The following is a 20343-nucleotide window of genomic DNA, read 5'->3' on the forward strand; positions in this document are numbered from 1 at the left end:
ATGGGGGCTGCGTTCGATGCTGAGTGTCAGGCAAGCAGCCCATCACACCCAAACCTTGAAGTTCAAGTTGATGCTCAGAAGGTTAGAGGGACACCATGCTGAGGGTGGTACGAAGTACTTAAGATGACTCCCATTTTACAGATGAGGCACCTCTGGTAGAGAAAGTGGTGTTTGTCACAGAGTCATGCCACATTCAGGATTTGTGATCAGATCTGCATACCATGCTACAAATTGGCAGTTTCTACATTTACTTTACCACCTGGGAGCCATCACACTTTCCTCCCCGTGGTCCAGAGCTGTGCTGTCCCGTATGGTGGCCAGTAGTCACAGGTGGACAATTAACTTTAAATTAATTAAAATTTTTAAAAAATGTTAAAAATTCCACTTCTCGGTTGCATTAGCCATGCTTGAAGAGCTCGATAGCCATTTGTGGCCAGTGGCTACTTCGTGGATGGCACAGACGTATGGAGCCTCTCCACTGTTGCAGAAAGTTCCATCTTCTGGACAGCACTGGTCCAGAAACTTCGTAACTTGCCCTTTTAAAGGCCACAGTTATTTCTTTTTTATTAAAGATTTTATTTATTTATTTGACAGACAGAGATCACAAGTAGGCAGAGAGGCAGGAAGAGAGGGAGAAGCAGGCTCCCTGTTGAGCTCCCTGCTGGGCTCAATCCCAGGACCCTGAGATCAGGACCTGAGCCAAAGGCAGAGGCTTAACCCACTGAGCCACCCAGGCACCCAACCCAGAGTTGTTTATAGGCAGATAATTTTATCCAGCTTCTCAAAATTTTCATCCAGAGCCTATGAAATTCAAATTTTGTGAGCATATTTTATTGTTTGGAGATTGTCATTTCCTAAAGGGCAGAGACTGTGTTTTTCCTCTACTTTGGGGAAGAGTCTTAGTTCACTACATTTAGTAAATGTTTGCTGGCGCCAATTACTGTAGCTTACGAACTCTGTGTAAGACCCAGGTAATGTCATATCAGAAGTGACCTTTTCCGTTTTCCATGTGCTCTCCATTGGTGTTTCATCACGGATCATGGGGATATCTGGCATTTCTGGACAGACTTTGAAGTCTGTCCCCTGTCAGCGTGAGGGTAGAGAGGTAGATCCCACACAGCGCCTCCCTCCTGGGCCTGGCACGGAAGAACTGTGGGCAAACTTATGCTCCCCTTAGGCTAAGTTGCTAAGTTAACCTAATTAGCTAATTAGGTTAATTGTTCATCAGGGAGAAGGGAGGGATAAGGTGAGGGAGGAGTCTGGCTTGGAGCATATTTTTTGTATTTCTGCTTACTTATTCAACAAGCATTACTTGAGCCCTGTAATCTGCCAAGCGCTGCACCAGACACTGGGGAATAGAGATGAAAACAAGAAGGTCTCTGCTCTTGAAGAACTTAGAGACACGTGAAGTTTTATTGTGTGTGCTCAGTGCTGTGACAAATGCATCCCAGGGACTTAGGGCAGCACAGAGGGAGGGCAGATCACCTCTGGGAGACCACGGAAGGCTTCCTGGAGGAGTGATGCTCTGCCCACAATTCTAAAAGGCTCAAAAGCAGAGATCTCTCCCAGGAAGGGTGTCCACTGAGGGTTTTGAGTGAAGAAGGAGTTTTCTAGAGGATCAGGGTGATCAAGACAGGTACCTAGATAGTGTGGGTTTGGCTTTATTGATTCATGGAGTTGATCAGAACTTATGACAAGATGGGAGAAAAAGACACTGAGCTAGACTACAATCATTATTCTCCTTCTGAATTTGAGCCAGAGTTGATGAGTTTTAGAACATAGTCATATGTGAGTTGGAGTTAGTAGAATGCCAGAGAATGAGGGTGATTCTAAAAACAGCTTTCGCCAACTGTTGCCGTGATTCCAATGTGGATTTTTGGCATGCCTCAGGAGAGCTGCTGGGTCTGGGGCTATAGTGGGAAATGACCATGGAGAGTGTGGGCAGAGGACTGAGCCAGTGGATCTGTGGCAGTCGTGTGTTCGGGGGAAGGAGTTGGGGGAAAGGAGGTGAGGCAAATTGCAATGGACGGAGGCAAGTCTGGGACTGTGCCTTAGGAACATTCTCTTACCACTGAATTGTGCAAGGACAGACATGTTCATCCCGTTTCCAAGACAAGATCCTGGTTTTAAACATTGTGCTTGTGGGGGTACCTGGGTGGCTCAGTCGGTTAAGCATCTAACAGTTGATTTTGATCTCAGGGTCATGGGATTAAGCCCCGCGTCAAGCCCCACATTGGGCTCTATGCTCAGTGGGGAGTCTGCTTGAGATTCTCTCTTCCTCTCCCTCTCCTTTGAGAGAGATCACAAAGAAAAATAATAATAAAGAAAACACATTGTATCTGTGGTGATCAGTGCTTGACAATGTCACTTGCTTGCCCCCAAACCCCGCCCGCTGGCTTCCCTTTTGATAGGCAGGAGTTCCTCTGTAGGTAAATTAAGTAATGACAGGTACCCTACACTTTCTGAAGGTTCATGTTAGGCCAATTGGTTTTTGTTTTTGTTTTTTTTTTTTTTAAGATTTTATTTATTTAATTGACAGAGAGAGAGATCACAAGTAGGCAGAGAGGCAGGCAGAGAGAGAGGAGGAAGCAGGCTCCCTGCGGAGCAGAGAGCCCGATGCGGGGCTCGATCCCAGGACCCTGAGATCATGACCTGAGCCGAAGGCAGCGGCTTAATCCACTGAGCCACCCAGGCGCCCCGCCAATTGGTTTTTTACCAAAGACTTGTATTAGCACCTGTTTTTGCTAATGGAAAGAAATCCAAAGAAGATTTTCGCTTTCATGAAAATAGTTGTTACTGTATTAATGTACGTCTTTCAAACTTTCTGAAAGTGGGGTTTACTCTCCACTTTGTGCCATTTCCATCAGAGAAAAGTTTCATAGCTGTGCCTACTTTCAAATAATGGGGGAAACCTTATTTAGACCATGGCAGACCTGAATTCTTTGCTTGCTACAATCTCGCCATGTTCTATGGATTTGCTCTTTTGTCCCCAAATTCCTTCTTAATGGCTTTTCTTCCAGAGAGGCAAGTGGTCGCTGCCCACATTCTCTTCATTCCTACCCTCTAGTCTTGCCTTTCTACTTCTCTTTTCTCTGCAATACCCTCTTCTTCTTCTTCTTCGTCTCCGTCTCCTCCTTCTCCTTCTCCTTCTTCTTCTTCTTCTCTCTCTCTTTAACAGACATTACCCCTCATTCCCATTGCTCAAGACCCAACTAAGCCTCACCCCGTCTGTGAAATCTTCCCTACCTACTGTAGTTAATGCTGATCTTTTCCTTTTTTGGGTTTTCACACTTCCAAGTCCAAATCCTGTCATCTAACACTGAGACGTCCGGTGCTGGAAGAACGAGAATTCGCTTTGGAGACCACCTAAAACCTCCATCTTGACCCAGTATCATCTTCTCTTGGAAAAAGACATTCCAAACACTTTTTATGGAAAAGACACATCCATCAACAACATCAAAGGGTAACATGCTCATAATCCCTAACGTTACTGCCACCATCTCAAATGTTGCACAATTTCTTTCTAGTCATGCACATTGTTTTATATTAACACACAAACCATTTTATATTTCGTTTTGGTCCCATTTAACGTTATAACCCAAACACGCCCTGCGTGTCTTCACAGTCATTGTAACAGAAGCACACATTCCCTCCTTACTGTAATATGATTCGATCAAGCCGCTCTTCTCATACTGGACACAGGGTCACTGGCCCTGTCTTTTCAAAAGACGTACATGTTGCTCTTGAGTCCGTCTCCTCTAAGCTCTGAGAATGGACTCAATGAACCTTCTCTTGCACTTTGTCCTCTCACTGTCTTCAGGCATTTTCTCTTCTCTTGGCAGGGATGCTTAGTCTTCTCTGTCCTAGAATATGTCTCAAGCCTACTGTGTACCATTCTCTTTGGGAGCCATTATTTCACAAGCAGCTCTTTCTTTTCCTTTGTTTGGCCCCCAGCCTCGCCATTTCATGGAAAGTCTCTTTTTAATGACCAGTCATCAAGTCCAAAGAGATTTTCTCAGTCCTTGTCAGCCCTGACCGCGACCATTCCCTTTGGAAGCTTCCCTCCAGGCCTTTGAAGACACTACATTTCCCTTGTTCTCCTCAGCATTCCCTCAAAGTCTCTCTGCCTTTTTCTACTCCCTTTCAGCTTTTCCGGGATGAAATTCTTTCGTGAGGGCCTGTCCTCAGGCCTCTTCTTTTCTTCTCTCCTACCTTCCCAGACACAGTCATTTACCCTCACATCTGCAGTGAACAGCTTTCAGCAAATGATTTTTGTGTCTGTGTTTTGAGCCCCACCTGCCTTATTTCCCAAGCTGATGCTCTTACCGTCACCGCACTCTCTGTTAACGTTGCTCCCTGGGTGCTGGCCAGGCTCCCACAGCCAACCACTCTGCCCTCAAGTATCTTTCCCCTTAACCTGGACCCTCCAACTGACTTGCCTTTGTCTATCCTAACATATACGGCCTCAGACTCTCTGCACTTGATCTTCGCCAAAAGGCGGAGAAGCAATGACCTCAGAGCCTCTGAATAGTCAACACTTTATTCTTTCCTCCCCTCGTATTTATCAGTTGATTTAAGATCCAGAATATGTCTCATCTATTTTCTAATTTCCATTCCAACCCACAAAGTTTTTATTAAAAAAATTTAAATACATGGTGTGCCTGGGTGGCACAGTCAGTTAAGCATCTGACTCTTGGTTTCCACTCAGGTCGTGACCTCAGGGTCATGAGATCAAGCCCTGTGTGGGGCTCTGTGCTGAGTGTGGAGCCTGCTTAAGATTCTCTCTCTCCCTCTCCCTCTGTCCCTGCCCTGCTCCATGCTTGTTTGTGCTCTTTCTCTCTCTCTCAAAAAATTTTAAATACAAAAGTAGTACACGCTTGTGTTAAAAATGCAAATGATATAATATTACTATTATCAGATGGATTAATATAGAGAGTAAAAAGCAAGTGATTCTCTTCATAAAAGTGAACATTCCCAGGGTGCCTGGGTGGCTCAGTGGGTAAAGCCTCTGCCTTCGGCTCAAGTCATGATCCCAGGGTTCTGGGATCGAGCCCAGCATCGGGCTCTCTACTCAGCAGGGAGCCTGCTTACCCTCTCTCTCTGCCTGCCTCTCTGCCTACTTGTGATCTCTGTCTGTCAAATAAATAAATAAAATCTTAAAAAGGAAAAAAAAAGTGAGCATTCCCTTTCATGTATTTGCTCCCCAACCCCTCTCCAAATTCTGTTTCTTCACCCAGTGATACACTTACACTTTTTTAAAGCAGTGGATTTATAATCACATTTTTTCTCATTCATGGGATTACACAATACAATGTCTTGCTTTCTCTCACATGTAATACATAGATCTTCCATGGAACAGAGTAGGAAGTCCAGAAATAGACCCACACAAACATAGCAATTAATTTTGAGAAAGTATAAAGTCAGTTCAGTGGAGAAAGGAGTCTTTTCAACCAGTGGTATTGTAACAACTGACATATACAAAAAAAAATTAACTGCAACCCTTATCTTACAAAAATATAAAATTTGACTCAGATGGACCATAGAGCTAAACATAAGAGCTAAAAATTACATTTCTAGGGGGAAACATAGAAGAAAATATCTGTGACCTTGGGTTAGGTAAAAATTTCTTATGTAGGACTCAAAAAAGCATGAGTCAAAAAAATAAAGAAGGAAAAAATAAAAATTGGGTTTCATCAAATTTAAAAACTTCTGGTTGTTTTTTTTTTTTTTTGGATACCATCAAGAGAATGAAAAGACAAATCACAGAATATGAGAAATTATTTTCAAAATACTTATTTTCAAAAGGATTTGGTATTCAGGATTTTTAATGATGCTTACAACTTCATACTAAGGAGACAAACGATCCAATTATAAAATGAGTAAAAGATTTGAAGAGACACTTCATCAAAAAAGAAATATCAATGGTAAATAAGCACATGAAAAGATGCTCAATGTTATTAGTCATTAGGAAAATGCAAAATAAGACCACAAGGAGATAGCCCTGCACACCTACTAGAACTGTTCAAATTAAACTGACAAAAGCAAGTGCTGACAATTACGTGGAGCAACTGGAACGCTTAAACATTGCTGGTGAGAATGTGAAGTATTACATCACATGTAATATTTGGAAGACAACTGGGCAGTTTCTTATACAGTCAAATATATAATTGTTACATAATTTTGGAGTTTAATTCCTAGATATTTACCCAAGAAAAATGAAAACATATATTCACACAGAAGCAAACATTTATAGAAGCTGAATTCATGATAGCCCCCAACAAGCAAAACAACCCCCCAAAACAATAAACTGAAATCAGCCAACATGTCCATGAGCTGGTGAATTTATCCAAACAAATTGTGGTACATCCATTAAATGGAATGCTAGTTAGCAGTAGAAAGGAACAAATTATGGATACATGTAACAAGGTAGATGAATCTTAGAGACACGGTAGGTAAAAGAAAGTGGACACAAAAGGCTACATACTGTATCATTCCATTTATGGGATATTCTGGGAAAGGCAAAGCTGTAGAGACAGAAATTAGATCAGTGGTTATCAGGGACTGGGGTAGAGGCAGGGGGTAAACTGCCAGCTGGCATAAAGGAACTTTTGAAGGTGATGGAAACATTCTCTATCTTGAACATGGTGGTGGCTATAGGATTTTTCATACATTTTCCCAAACCCATTAAAGTGTATATTTTAAAAACAATGAATTTTATCTGATGGAATTACTGGACTGAATTTACCTGTCTGAAGTAAGCCTAACTAAAGAACAACACAATAAAAAACAAAACACCAAGGAAGAAAGAAAGAAAGACAGAGAGAGAGACATGCAAAAGCATATCTATATATAGAATTTTCTATACCAGATGGTGAGCTGATTTTAAATTTGGATAGATTAGGCCAAATTGTCCTCCAAAATGGCTCTACCAATTTATACCTCCACGAGTAGAATCCAAGAGTGCCTATTTCCCCACGCTATGGCATAAATGGATATAATCAATTTTTTAAAAGTTCTGTCTATTTGATGGTGAAAAATGTTATGATCCTGATACTTCAGGCATGCACAGTTAAGATCTTGTCCTAATTGGTCTCTCCACTCGCAGTCCTTTCTCTCTCCGAATCATCTTATATAATGTTAATAGAGTAATCCTTCTTGTGCCTGGTTCTAATAATATCTCACAAAAATTATTAACGATACCCCACTGCCTAGAAAATCATGTCCAGACCCTTTACCCAGATATTTGAGTCCTTGTTCTACCCCAGCTCCTACCTTCTCTCTTCTCTATGACTGTCTTCTTATTTTTAGCAGAAAATGTTGACTTAAACCTCTAGTTCAATGGTTCTTACTCCCTTTTCTTTCCAGCCTTTTTGGACGTAGAGTTGACACAAAACGTTGTACACGTTCAGGGTATACAATGTGATGATTTGATACATGTGTATTTTAGGCAAGGTGGGCATAATCAGACCTATCATCAGAAAAGAAAAGACTGAGGTTTGAGAATAAGTTTTCCCCAAGATGACAAGGTTTTATGTGAGAGAGCAGAGCTCAGAACTCAGCTATTCCCATTCCTAGTCCAGGGCTCTCCATTCCATTCCCTCCTGCCTTCTGGCCATCTCCAACTTTCAGGTTGTCAGTCTGTCCTTCCTGTTTCTATTCTACTCCTCAGCACGAAGGGGCCTAGGTCAAAAATACAGCTGGAGGTTTACACTTATTTCGTTGAAATATCAGAAACTTATATGCCACGCAAGCAACCTATTAAATATTGCTCGCCATCTTCCTTGACGAACATACCTTCAAGATGGTCTGGCAGGCGAGGTTCAAAAGCAGAGGGGCTCCTGGGTGGCTCAGTGGGTTAAGCGGCTGCCTTTGGCTCAGGTCGTGATCTCAGGGTCCTGGGATCAAGCCCTGTGTCGCGCTCCCTGCTCAGTGGGAAGTCTCCTCTCCCTCTGCCTCTGTGCTTTCTCTCTCAAGTAAATAGATAAAATCTTTAAAAAGAAAGACAACAAACCAAAAGCAGAATTCCCAGACTCCTTGAAATCTGCATAGTATGGCAGCCAAGCCATATGAGTATGAATACGGGGCTTGTTCCACCCTCTCTGCCCACTCCTTGTTCTTGGCTTCATTCACTTGGGCTTCGTGGGCTCATCTCATCCTACCTGCGTGTCTCAGTTCCCTCACTCCCTGGCAAACAACTACCCACGGCTGCCTTGGGACCAGACATACCTTGGCCCACTCACCCTTTGGGAAGAAGAGGCCACAGGGGCCCTGAAAGTGAGCGTGGGGCCAGCTGGTAGGGCATTGTGGGGGACTGGGTACCAGGCCACGGGGGAATGTGGGCTCCTGCTGGGGTGTTCCTTTGGCTTCTCAGACTCCTAGTCCTGTGGGGAGAGGTGCAGTTGGAGGAGGCCCACTCTGAGACCCTCCCGTAAAGTGGGGCCCATTGTGCTTAGGTGTAAGGGTGCCACTGATCCTATCTCCCTTCCCAAATCAGACAGCAAAACTTTTGAGGACCCAGGCTCATTCTCCCTCACCCCACCCGAGAGATTGTATTTTACTAGAAAACAGGAGATGGGGATTCTAGTTGAGGGTCAGCCCTAGGTAAATAAACTCACCTGCCTGGTTGGTTTCTTTCTCTATACAATGAAAATTGCATGAGATAATATCCAAAATCACTATTTTAATCTTCTTTTATATCCCCCCCTGCCCCCAGCACTAACACATTATAGTATGGCGTTCAGAAGAGTCTGCTGGATTTATTTTTTGCCTCATTTGGTATGAATGCCCCGAGGCCTTGTTTTAATCTCTTCTCAGACACAAGTGTGTATGGGTGTGTGTGTTTACACATGTATGTGCCCCTACCTTGTACCACCCAGTCGGCCTTGGACTTCCAAGTCACACAACCCGCTAGCTGGATGATTAGAGCCCCAGGAGACTTTTTCTTAGACACTCAGGCAGAATGCATGAAATCCTAACAGAGGTAACATTCAGTTTTATGCCTTCAGAGCTTGGAAACTAGGAGACCCTAGGGGTCTTTCTATAGAGAGTTGGTGACCTTGAGTCATTTCTAATATCTCTAAGTTGCAATTTTTATATCCCACTGATGTCAATCCTTTCTTAATGGCTCGGCAACCATTTTATTTTCTTTAAAGTGGCTGAGAACGGAGAGGGAGCCTTCTTCTTTCTCTGACACCCCAGTACCAGTGTAGGTGGGAGCTCTCTGGAGGCTGGGGTCAAATCTGAAAGGTTGAATCTCTTCCCTGGGCGGGTAGATACTCTGGTTCAAGACCACAAATGTATAATGAGGGCTTACCGGTGCTATGGGGATCCCTAAGCTGGATAACATCATCTTGGAACTTCGTACTAATTTGATTGGAGAGCAAAGGATACATTTATAAGAGATAAACTAATACTCGAGGACAAGATAATTTAAGAACCACCCCAAGGCAGTGGTTTGTAGTCAAATGACGTGTTTACACGGTGAGTTCAGAGGGGGAAGAAAGGCATTGAACAAGAGGTCCTAGATCTTGGGCCAAGGTATCCCGGGTCAGACATGCCTGAATAGGCAGTGTTTTCCCAGAGGAACTCACCTGGAGGTTGTGGGCTGAAGGCAAGGTTTGCAGAACTCTCTGGAAGCTGGTGGGTAATCAGTGTTACGAATATAGCACTGTTTGTGATGGGAGGCGTAATGAAGTACAAAACAAATTAGGAACGTCAACAAAAGCTAACTTTCACCTTTACTAATTATCTTCCTCGAAAGTAACAGGTGAGTACTTCTAGGAGGGTGCCTCAGTCTTCTTCAGAGGAAGGCCTGCTACTGATTCTCAAGTCATCTCGCCAGGGGGCAGGGTGTCCAGGTGAGTTGGAGCCGCCAGGCTGGATCTAGCAGGGGAGCCGGACTGGAGAGCAACCGGGATCCTTTTATCAGTGGAGATGAGTCACATTTTCCACTAACCACTACAGTTTCCCAGGCAGTGAGACAGTGTCTCCAACTCACACCTTTAGTCCCCTGCCTGGTGCAAGCCTTCTAAAAGGATGCAAAGATCCAAAATTGCCAAGTTCACATTCCAAGACCTTTACACCAGGTATGTTCAGAGTTAGACGCCTGGCACGTAGCGGCTATTTGACAAATGTTAACTCCCCTCTTGGCTTTCCACTTTTCTCCTCAGTCCCCAAACTCTGACTCCCCAAACGCTTTTCCTCCGACGTTCTCTCCCCTGCCCAAGATAGCTGCTTTCCCTAAAAGGGCCTGGACGGGCGCGCTTCTCTCCAGCTCTGCGGCGCTTCGGTTCAGCAGGCGCCTTCTGAAGACCTACTACGTGCGGGGTTTGCGGACCTCCCAGGCCCAGAGCCTCCTGTCGTTCCGTGACGACCCACACAGGAGGCAGAAGCTCCGGAGGGAGAAAGGATGCGTAGAGCTGTGTGCGCGCTTTTCCCACCTCCTCGGCCGCACGTCGGGCTCTCGGGAAGGGAGCCCGACCTTTGCTTCGCTTTGTCCCCTCCGCAGCCCCGAAGGCTGTCCTCCGAACGCAGGCGCCCCGCTCACACCTGCTGCCCCGCACGGAACGGAGCAGAGCGAAGCCAGGCGCGGGAGGAGGAGCGTAAGGCCCGCCGCTCTCGGGGCTGCCCAGGTTTTCCGGCTCTCACCCCTCCTCGCGGGCCTCCCTCCCTGCCGGCGCCCCCGGGAGCGGAACGCGCGGGGCCCCCCGGGCGGCGGGCCCCGGGGTTCCGTGCGAGGCGGGGCGGCACCGGCCGCCGGCCCGGCCCAGGCCTCCCGCGCCTCCCCCGCGTCCCCCGGCGCCCCCCTCCAGGGAGGCGGGTCCTGGGGGAGACCCGGCACCGGCCCCGCGCGGCGCAGCCCCGGCGCGCCCGAGCCCCGCGCTCGCCGCCTGGCCGCCCCGCAGACAAGCGCCGGACCGGCCGGGAGGTGGTGCTAGCCTCCCCGCGCCCGGGCCCGCGCGTTGCCGAGCAGCCGCTCGGAGGCTCCGAAGGGGGCGGAGCGGCGAGGCCGGCGAGCGGCTGGCGGCCCCTGTCCGCGGTTCCGGCCCCCGGCCCGCCCCCGCCTCGCCGGCCTCCCTCCGCGCCGGTGCGCGGCGCCCCGTCCCAGCCGCAGCCGCAGCGGCCGCCCCTCCCGAGCCCGACAGCGCCGAGCCCCGAGGCCGGGCCGGGGCGCCGGCCGGGACTGCCGGGGGGCGCGGCGCCGACGCCGAGGCGCGGCCATGGAGGGGAAGACCCGCGCCGGGGTCGCGCTGGTCCCGGGGCCGAGCGGCCGCGGGCCTTCCGCCCGCCGCGCCCGCCGCCTCCGCCGCCGCCCGGGGCTGCTGCTCCCCGGCCTCTGGCTGCTGCTGCTGGCCCGGCCGGCCTCGTGCGCCCCAGGTAAGCACCGCCGAGACCCTCGGGCCGCGACCCTGCCTTTTTTAATTGCTGTTATTTTCAAAAAAATCCTGCTTCGCCGCCCACCCTCTTTTATTCTCCATGGCTCCCTAGCCCTCCTTTCTCGAGATGCTTTCCCGTTCTTCTCGGGCCCAGCCGATAAAAGGCACGGCGAAAATACAGCGAGAAAGCGAACGGATTCCGGCCAGTCTTGCTAAAGGTCTGCACAGCTCTCCTGTTATCCACGGAGCCCGAGGCGGGCTGTGGCTTCTCCAAATGTGCCTTTATTTTCTCTGCAAAACGCAGGCACTGGAATTGTATTTGTTCACGGCTGTGCCAGGGTGGCGTGTCAGATGTTCGGGAATACTTCATTGTAGGGGCGAAGGGGGTAGCCTGGGTGTGTGGGCTTTAAAACAGTATTGCGTTACTCCGAGCGGCCCGGCGTCCCCCAGATGCAGGCAGGCTGGCGGTGTCCCCCAGTGCACCAGGACACAAAGAACATTCAAAGAAAATCTCTTGGAAAGCGCCCTGGCCATGGATCTTTCCAGGGAAATAGCTAGTGCTATTACTTCTGCAAAGGCATCAGTACAATAGAGTGGGAAAATATTGTGATTCTTCAGTGTCGGGGCATGAAAGGAGGAAGGGTTGTTTTATAATAGGTGCAGTTTACTGACTGTTCGTCACCCTGGAATTAAGAGGCATCATTTATGAAGGAGCATGTGGGCGGGTTTTGTTGCTGAAATGATTTAATTCATACTGCTTCTCTGAAATGTTTACTTGTCCACACGGAGGACACACACAGGATGCTCTGGAAAGCTTCTCTGAGCTGACACCGGGTAAACCAGTGGTTGCCCCCGCACCCGTCCTCCACCACATTGGGGCTGAGGAGGAGAGGTGGAATGAGCAGCTCTGGGTGGAGAGCATCTGCACAGTGAACACAAACAGAGCCATGGAAGCTCCTGCAAACGCTCCCTTCGTGGGGGCAGGGCCGAAGGACTGCCAAGTGGCTTTGGAAGGAAATGGAACACATTTGAAGGTGTCCCTGGGACATCACTGTCGGAATTATAACCAGTGCCCCCCAGGGGATGGTACAATAGAAACACAAGAAGGGACTTTGGGGATCATAGAGTGAAACCTCTCCTCTTACTACAGAGGAGAGTGATAGAGAATTGGCTTGGTCAAGGTCACTGGCTAGTTGGTGTAGACTCATTGCTTTTCCATTACCCCCTGCTGCCCTGTGACCTGTAGGCTTATAGGCACCTGAGGCTACCGCAGAGATTTCCCGTGACTGGGTGGAACCCTGGCTCAGGGAGCCCCGCCAGAGCTGGGGCGACAAAACAGGACTCTTGCAGGCAGTACACGAAGTGCAAACAACTTTCCTAACCCAGCGGCTCAGGTCCCAGTCCCACCCTCTGTGTGTTCCAGCCCTGCGTGTCCCCGGGAGAGGAGAATCAGGGCTTTCTGTGAGAAAAGCTAATCATGAAGAGTGCCCTTGACTTTCATCTGCAAAGAAAGCCCATCTGATACTAATGGACTCATCTGTGAAGGGACCCGACGCTAATCATTTCCATTTACTGAGCGCTTCCTCGGTGCCAGATGCTGCATTTTATAGACACAATCCAGTCCCATTGTGAGTTGGGCGGGATTAACCCCATTTTACAGATGAGGAAACTAAGACTTCAGGAGTGTAGGTTAGTTTGATTCCAGACTCTATGCATTTAACTTCTGCACAGCTTCCCTATGTGAATATACCACAGATGTTGTGGAGAGCATAGGTAATTCTTTTGATAAACTTAAAGTATATAGCGGAGACATTTGCACTGTCCCTCTGTAGGTTTCTTGTCTTAGTCGTTCCTGTTTCCCATCAACCTCCAATACAAATATTCAGCCTGGACACACGAAATTCAGTGTATTTCTGTGCTAGAGCTGACATCACCGAGGTGGAGACATCTTCTTTTCACTCATTTGTTTTGGGCTTCACTCGTTTGTACAATTACTTCTAGACCAGGTAATAGAATAGCAGATGAAGAGGTAGAGGACACTGGGGCTGTCCCCAGAGATCCAGTCAGAAACTCAGAGCAGGTGCAGATCTGTGCATGGACTGTTCCTTCGAGAAGAAACATCTTAAAGGTAGACCCTGACCCACTTCTTGAAGGCTGTGACAAGCCACAGTGGTGGAGGGTCGCTTCCTGATATGAAGACGTGGACTGGTGCGTGCTGGTTGGTCCTAGGAAGAGGTTGCATTTCCGTTGGCCCGCGTCTCCTCTCTGTGCCACTAGGACCCTCTGGCTCCCAGTCCTGAGTGTTTCCTTTTCACATTGGAGTGGGGATGGGGGAGGCTTTGCCGAACCCTGCTGTAGTGGTTCTATTTCTAAAGCGCCTGATTCAGAAAATGGCATGTCTTAATCCTGTATGGGATTTCCTGGGTTAGGCAGTAGTTCCTTTCAAGGCTGACGGAAAATGATCTCCTTCGGCAGGCTTCTCTTTCCTTGTTAACTTCTGTTAAATGGAGTCCACCTTTCAGTGGGTCCCCTTATTTCAGTCTTTATTTAAATTTCTGTGTTTTATTGATTTCTTGTCTCTTTCTGTCTCATTCAGAATCTTGAATGTGCCCTTTTTTGTTTGTTTAAACATTTATAAATTTGGTCTTGAAGGTTCACTATTGTGCAAACAGCGTGAAGTACTTTGGACTTGCTTTTGATTGTATTTTTAAGGCGATCCTATATCTACAATATAAAAAGAAAGAATTGCACTCCATTTATTCATCTTTTTTTTTAAGATTTTATTTATTTATTTGACAGAGATTACAAATAGGCAGAGAGAGAGGAGGAAGCAGGCTCCCTGCTGAGCAGAGAGCCCGATGTGGGGCTCAATCCCAGGACCCTGAGATCATGACCTGAGCCGAAGGCAGAGGCTTAACCCACTGAGCCACCCAGGCGCCCCTGTTTATTCATCTTATGCATGGATAAGTCTTTCTTTAAAATTATGGTTATTATGAAATTGGTAACTTTGCAGAGATTTTGGAAATTACTAGAAGATACAGAACACAGGTACCCATAACCCCGCAACCCACAGATAGCACTGTAAATAGTTTTTCTTTGTTAACATTTAAGTTGAATTATGGGCACAATTGCATTTATTACTTTTTTCACTCAATATTTAACTTAAGCATTTTCCTATTCATTAAATATTGTTTGGAAACAGTGTTCCATCCTAATAATTTCCTTAATTATTCTTTTATTATTTCCAGCTTTTTTGGCTGTTATAAATAATGCTATGATGAATAGCTGTGTAGATAAGGTTTTGTATTTCTGTGTGTGTGTGTGTGTGTTAAGCATATGTTTCTAAAAGGGGAATTAGAATGCAATTTAAATCTAAGACCCACCAGGCTGAATCTTTGCATGTTCAGTGTGTTGGGTACCTACCAGGTGCTCTATGAGTGGTTGTTGAATGAACTGACTTGTTCTGTGCAGCCATGATGCTGAAATAAACCTTAGTAACTTACACAGTGGCCTATTTCACTTCATCATCATCAGCATTGGATATTATTTTTAAAATTCTTATAGAAGGGCGCCTGGGTGGCTCAGTGGGTTAAGCCTCTGCCTTTGGCTCAGGTCCTGATCTCGGGGTCCTGGAATGGAGCCCCACGTGGGACTCTCTGCTCATTGGGGAGCCTGCTTCCCCGCCCCCCCTTTCTGCCTGCCTCTCTGCCTACTTGTGATCTCTGTCAAATAAATAAAATCTTAAAACAAACAAACAACTCTCATAGAATAAATTTGTAACCCACCGCTTAAATTTTTTTTAATTTGGGTTGGCTATTTTTGGTTTATTTTGTATTTGTATTCTGTGAATTCTCTCTGTGTTTTTGCTCACATGTATGTTGTTGGTATATATTTAAATTTTTTTTATGTTAAGGATAGCAACCGTTTCTCTCCTGTTGGTTGCCGTTTCCCCCTTCCAGTGGATTTTCTCTTCAATTTTAGACAATTTAGAAATTCAGAAGTTTTGATAATTTTGATTAGCAAAATCTGCTGTTCTGCTTTTCTTTTTGTAACTTTTTTCATTGCATTTATTCTCACGACATGTTAAATTTGTATCTTCATGTACTTATTATTAGCCATTTTGAGGTGAAGGTTTGTTGTACTTTTTGGTTTAGTATCTTATATACAAAGACCTTAAATGTTTCAAAAGTGTGATTCCCCAGCCCTCCTGCTTCAATATCACTAAGGGATGTGGGGGTGCTTGTTAAGAAGTTAGATTTCTGGGGCTCACCCTTGACCTATATTAGAGTCTTCAGTGGTGGTGCCTGGGAATCTTCATTTTTAACAAGGTCACAGTTGATTGTCAGGCCCTTTAAACTTTGGAACCACTGATCCAGAGACTGTACACCCAGTAATTGAAAATTTGGGGGACACACTGCTTAATATCTCGCAATTGTCTTTTCATGATTAGAACAATTGATTCAAAATTGTGACGTTGCAATTTTTTTTTTTTTTTGTTCTATCTTGTTGGCTTGGTTTTCTTTGGGTTGGGAGTCAAAGGGCGTAGAGGACTTCATTTTAAATTCTCAGTCCTGGCCACTGGGGAACAGCGGCTGCCCTCTTTGTCAGGAAATGACTCCCTTAATCCTGAAAACAGAACCCAGCCAGGGAGTTGTTAAAACTCACCAGGGACCTAGGAGCCACAGGTTTTCTATCAGTGTGCCCTGGGTGCTAGAGGCAGCTAGTTACTGTAATTAGAATTACACTAGGTTGATTCAGATGGGAAGATGCTGCTGTAACCGATCTAATTTGTTTTCATGTTTTGTAGCTCACAGTGACGTGGTTGCTTTCTTGGGCTTAAGCAGCATGATTTGTTGGGGGGCTCACTGAACTGTGAGCTCACAGACCCGAGTGAGCTCTTTTCCGCTGGTAACTTGCTTTGTGACTGTGGACGAGTTACCTTGCTCTGGGTTTCTTTGTCGGTGTCAGAAGAGGTTGCTGAGATGATCTCTGAATTCCCTTTACCTCTTATATTTCAAGTCCACATGTTGGATATCTTAGAATGCACTTGTTACAGACAGCGACAGTCCTGTTTCTGTTGAATGTTTGTGTCAATGTCTGCCTGTCCTGTAGATGTTCCAACCCAGTGACTTGCCGAAGGCAGTTCATTCAATTCTTTCTGTTTTTTAAAAAAATCCTCCTCTGCTCGTCCCTCCTGCATCTCCACCCGTGGGACACATACTTTGCTCTCTCATATTTTCTTTTTGTCTCTTCCTTTTATCCATCTTCACTGATAATGTTTCAGGTGCGCTAAATGCGCTAAAGCTATGGCTTATGACTTCAGGCATTGCTTCTCCTCGTTAGTGAAAATCTAAACTTCTTACTTATTCTGAAAGTGTGGGCCACAGCTTGTTAGAAATGCAGAATCTCAGGTCCTACCCCGAACCTCCTGCATCCGAATCTGCATTTTCACAAGCTCCTCAGGTGATTTTGAACACACACTTGAAGTTTGGGAAGCACTGAGCCAAGAGGTGGTGCCTCCTGTTCCAACCATCTGGGAGCAAGTGGTATTGGATCCCCAGGGCCTGAGTCAGCCCGCACTACTCTGGAGCCCTTCCAGATCTTCAGGGACCTTGAGATGCACCTGCCTTAGGGACCGAATCTGTGTGAATAGCGCGCAAGAGCCCTACTGCCTTTGACCAGGCAACTTCAGGACAAAATGATTCTCTTGATCTGCCCTGATTTTTAACCCATTCATTCATTATGGCCATTTGGCTGGTTGTGAAAATACTAAAATGGGGCCATACCACTTGGTAGATGGCGGCTAATCCCCAAGTGCCTCCCCCCAGGCAATCTCCAAGTGCCTGGGGTCTCCCTGTCCCCCTCAGGCACTCAAATTTTGAAGACTGAGATGTACCCACCTCAGATGGAGGGTCAGCCCACACAGGTTTTTCAGCCTCAGGGTGTGCTTCCTGGTGACAGACCAGCAGCTGATTGCGGGCCATCTGTCACTTCGGGCCGGGATGGGATGGTGGTGCTGCTGTGTTTGCTCTAGGAGCGAAACAGGGCAGAACGTTAGGGGATGGTGAAAGAGGGTGTGGAAAGGTAGGGACCACTTGTGCAGCTGAGGAAATAGAGAGGAGCACAGCAACACCGGGTGGGGCTCGAGGAAGTGGTGGTGGAAAGGGGGCAGGAGGGAGAAATGGGGGGCTAGCCTGCAGACAGAAGCATTGAGGACAGGGTAGCTTTGTAGAGAGAGGTAGACAAGATGACCTTTTGGGAGGACGGCAGGCAGGGGAGGAATTGGGGGCTCGAGAAAATACAGCTGGTTTCCCGAGACAACTGAGAAGAGGTGAATGCCTCAGCGGTCAGGTGCCTGCTGTCTGCTCTCCCCCCCCGCCCCAGCAGCCCTGGGTGGCCCAGAGCCTTGGCGGGCAGGGAGCGGCCGACGGTGCTCCTGGGTTACCTCCTGGCAAGTCTGGGTGCGAGGTCTGACTGGGGAGGCTCCTGCTCCTGATGATGGGGGGGGGGTGCCCAGCCGTGTGGAGTCATTTAGAAAACTCTCCTTGCTTCTGTCTTTGTTCTCCTGTCTCTTGTTTGGGCCTGCGGAAGCGACCCTTCATCACTATGGTTTTGGGCACTAGGATTAACTTCGGAGCCAGACAGCCTAAAGGGCTTTAAAACACTGGGTAAATACCGCTGGGGAGCCTTCAAAGGGGGAAGCCTCAAACGTAGAAAACAAACCATCTTCTGAAGCCAGCTTTGAGGCGAACTTGGGCAAAGCCCAGGAGACAGGTGTGAACTGGTGGCCAAGTCGCTCGGCCTCTGCTACTCCAGGTGTGGTCCACAGACGAGCAGCCTCAGCAGCCCCTGGGAGCTTGTTAGAAAGGCACAGTGTCTGGTCCCTCCCCACGTCAACCCAGAGGCCACCTCTGACCACCCCTTGGCCGGGAGTCGTGGGCGCACTAAGGTTCGAGATGCTCTGGCCTAGGCTGTGTCTCCTTGAGGTTGGGTGCATTCCAAAGATTTTTGGTTGTTACCCAGTTATTGAGGAGGCTTTACCTTGTAAAAATCCAGCCCAGATTTTAAGTTGATTGGGTAAACCGGGGGAAGGAGCAGGAGCAGAGTAGTTGGTTCAGAGCTGAGCTGGTGTCTGGCTGGACGTGCCAGTCAGAGCGCTGGTCCCACTCCGCCTCTCCCCACAGAACACCCCCCGCCCCACGGGGCCCGAGTGTGTTTGGGAGCTTTTTTTCTAGCCCTTAATTTCTCTGCCCTGATAGCAGGAGTCAGGGCGGCTGGCTGTGGAGGCCTGCAGGAGCACGTGGAGCTCGCTGAGGCAAACAGGTGTCGAAGCTGAGGTGGAGGTGGAAGGGCCCCAGGTGTCTGTCAGGAGACGAACGGATTAACAAAATGCGGCTTATACACACAATGGAATTATTCCTTCTTAAAAAAGAAGGAAATTCGGACACACGCTACAGCATGGATGGGCCTTGACATTCCGCCAAGTGAAATAAGCCAGTCACCAAAAGACAAAACCTGCTGAGTTCTCTTATGTGAGGTATCTGGAGCTGTCAGCATCACGGGGACATGGTGCTCTCCAGGGGCTGCATGGAGGAGGGACCGGGGGCGTCGTGTGGGATGGGGACAGAGTTTCAGTTCCGCAAGACGAAGCGTGTTCTGGAGATCGGTTGGTTGCACAACCAGTGTGAATATACTTAACGTTATCGAACTGTGTGCGTAGAAGTGGGAGGTCGATATGGTGAATTTTATGTGTGTGTGTGTGTGTGTGTTTAACCACAATTATGAAACAAAAACAAAGTGAAGCTGGGTGGGGACTCGCTGGTTGGGTAGCAGAAGTGGACGCTTGTGAGAGCTGGGAGCCACAGTCTGGGGACAGGGCAGGAGCACAAGACAGGTGTTCAGTGGGCTCAGGTGAGAGGCCGGATGCAAGGGCTTCTGCAGACCATGAGAGGCCAGATCTGCATGGGGACAGGAACGGGGCAGGTCAGAGCCTGGTGGCCAGGAGAGGAGTCACAGCCCCTGCACCTGGCCTGTGGCATCAGCTAGGATGTCCAGGTCTGTCTGCCTCAGGACCGCTTCACCTCACCCCGACCGCACCCCACTCACTGCACCCACCTCTCACCTCACCTCTCATCTCACTTTTCACCTCACCCATCATCCCTCACCTCACCTCTCACCTCTCATCTCACCCCTCACCTCACCCTTTACTTTTCATCTCACACTCGTCACCTCACCCCTCACGTCTTTTCGTACCTCCCTTTTCACCTTGTCCTTCACCTCTTACCCTTTACCTTTCACCTCCCCCCTCGCCTCACCCTTAACCTCAGCCCTCACCTCATATCTCACCCCTCCCCCTTTACTTCTCACCTCCCCCTTCTCCTCCCCCTTAACTCTCATTTCACTCCTCACCTCACCCCTTCCCCTCCTATCTCACCTCCCCCATCACCTCTCACCTCACATCTCACCCGTCTCACCTCGCCTTTCATGTCACCTTTTACCCTTCACCTCACCTCATCATCTTCGTGTTACTGAATGGTTTTCTCCTGGATAGCTGTTTGATGGGGGATGGGCTGGGGAACTGGACTGGGGAGGCTGAATAGGATCTTGGGAATTTACAAAATCAGATTCTTTTTCCTAGCCTTTGGAATGGTGCTTTTAAATATTTTTATACATTTTCACAATTACAATAGTTTTGTTGGTTTTTTTCCTGATTATGAAAATAATACATGTTCATTGCACTAATGTGGGTGTACCATTCCCTCCGCCTAGAACATTCTTAATCTCTGATATCATCTACACGGTTTACTACCCGCTTTCTTCAGGTCTGCTCAGATCTCATGTGGTCGGGGAAGCTTTCTCTAACTAAGTTTTAAAAATACAGTGACCTCCTTCATGAGTCCTTGTTCCAGACTCTGCATTAGTTTCCTCCGTGGCGCTCAGCACTGTCTCCTGTGTGTCTCTTTATTCC

General features: G+C 47.6%; 1 protein-coding gene across 1 annotated transcript in view; it reads left to right on the forward strand.

The window, feature by feature from the left end:
• KIAA1549 (KIAA1549 ortholog) overlaps positions 1-20343 on the forward strand; it is a 144524-nt gene continuing 124181 nt past the window's right edge. Inside the window, exons 1-3 of the mRNA XM_046020242.1 lie at positions 1-81; positions 10170-10927; positions 10973-11376. Coding sequence (XP_045876198.1) covers positions 1-81; positions 10170-10927; positions 10973-11376 — 1243 coding nt within the window. The remainder of the gene's footprint in view (positions 82-10169; positions 10928-10972; positions 11377-20343) is intronic.

The sequence above is a fragment of the Meles meles genome, chromosome 10 (genome assembly GCF_922984935.1).
Source record: "Meles meles chromosome 10, mMelMel3.1 paternal haplotype, whole genome shotgun sequence".
Classification (NCBI taxonomy): Eukaryota; Metazoa; Chordata; class Mammalia; order Carnivora; family Mustelidae; genus Meles; species Meles meles.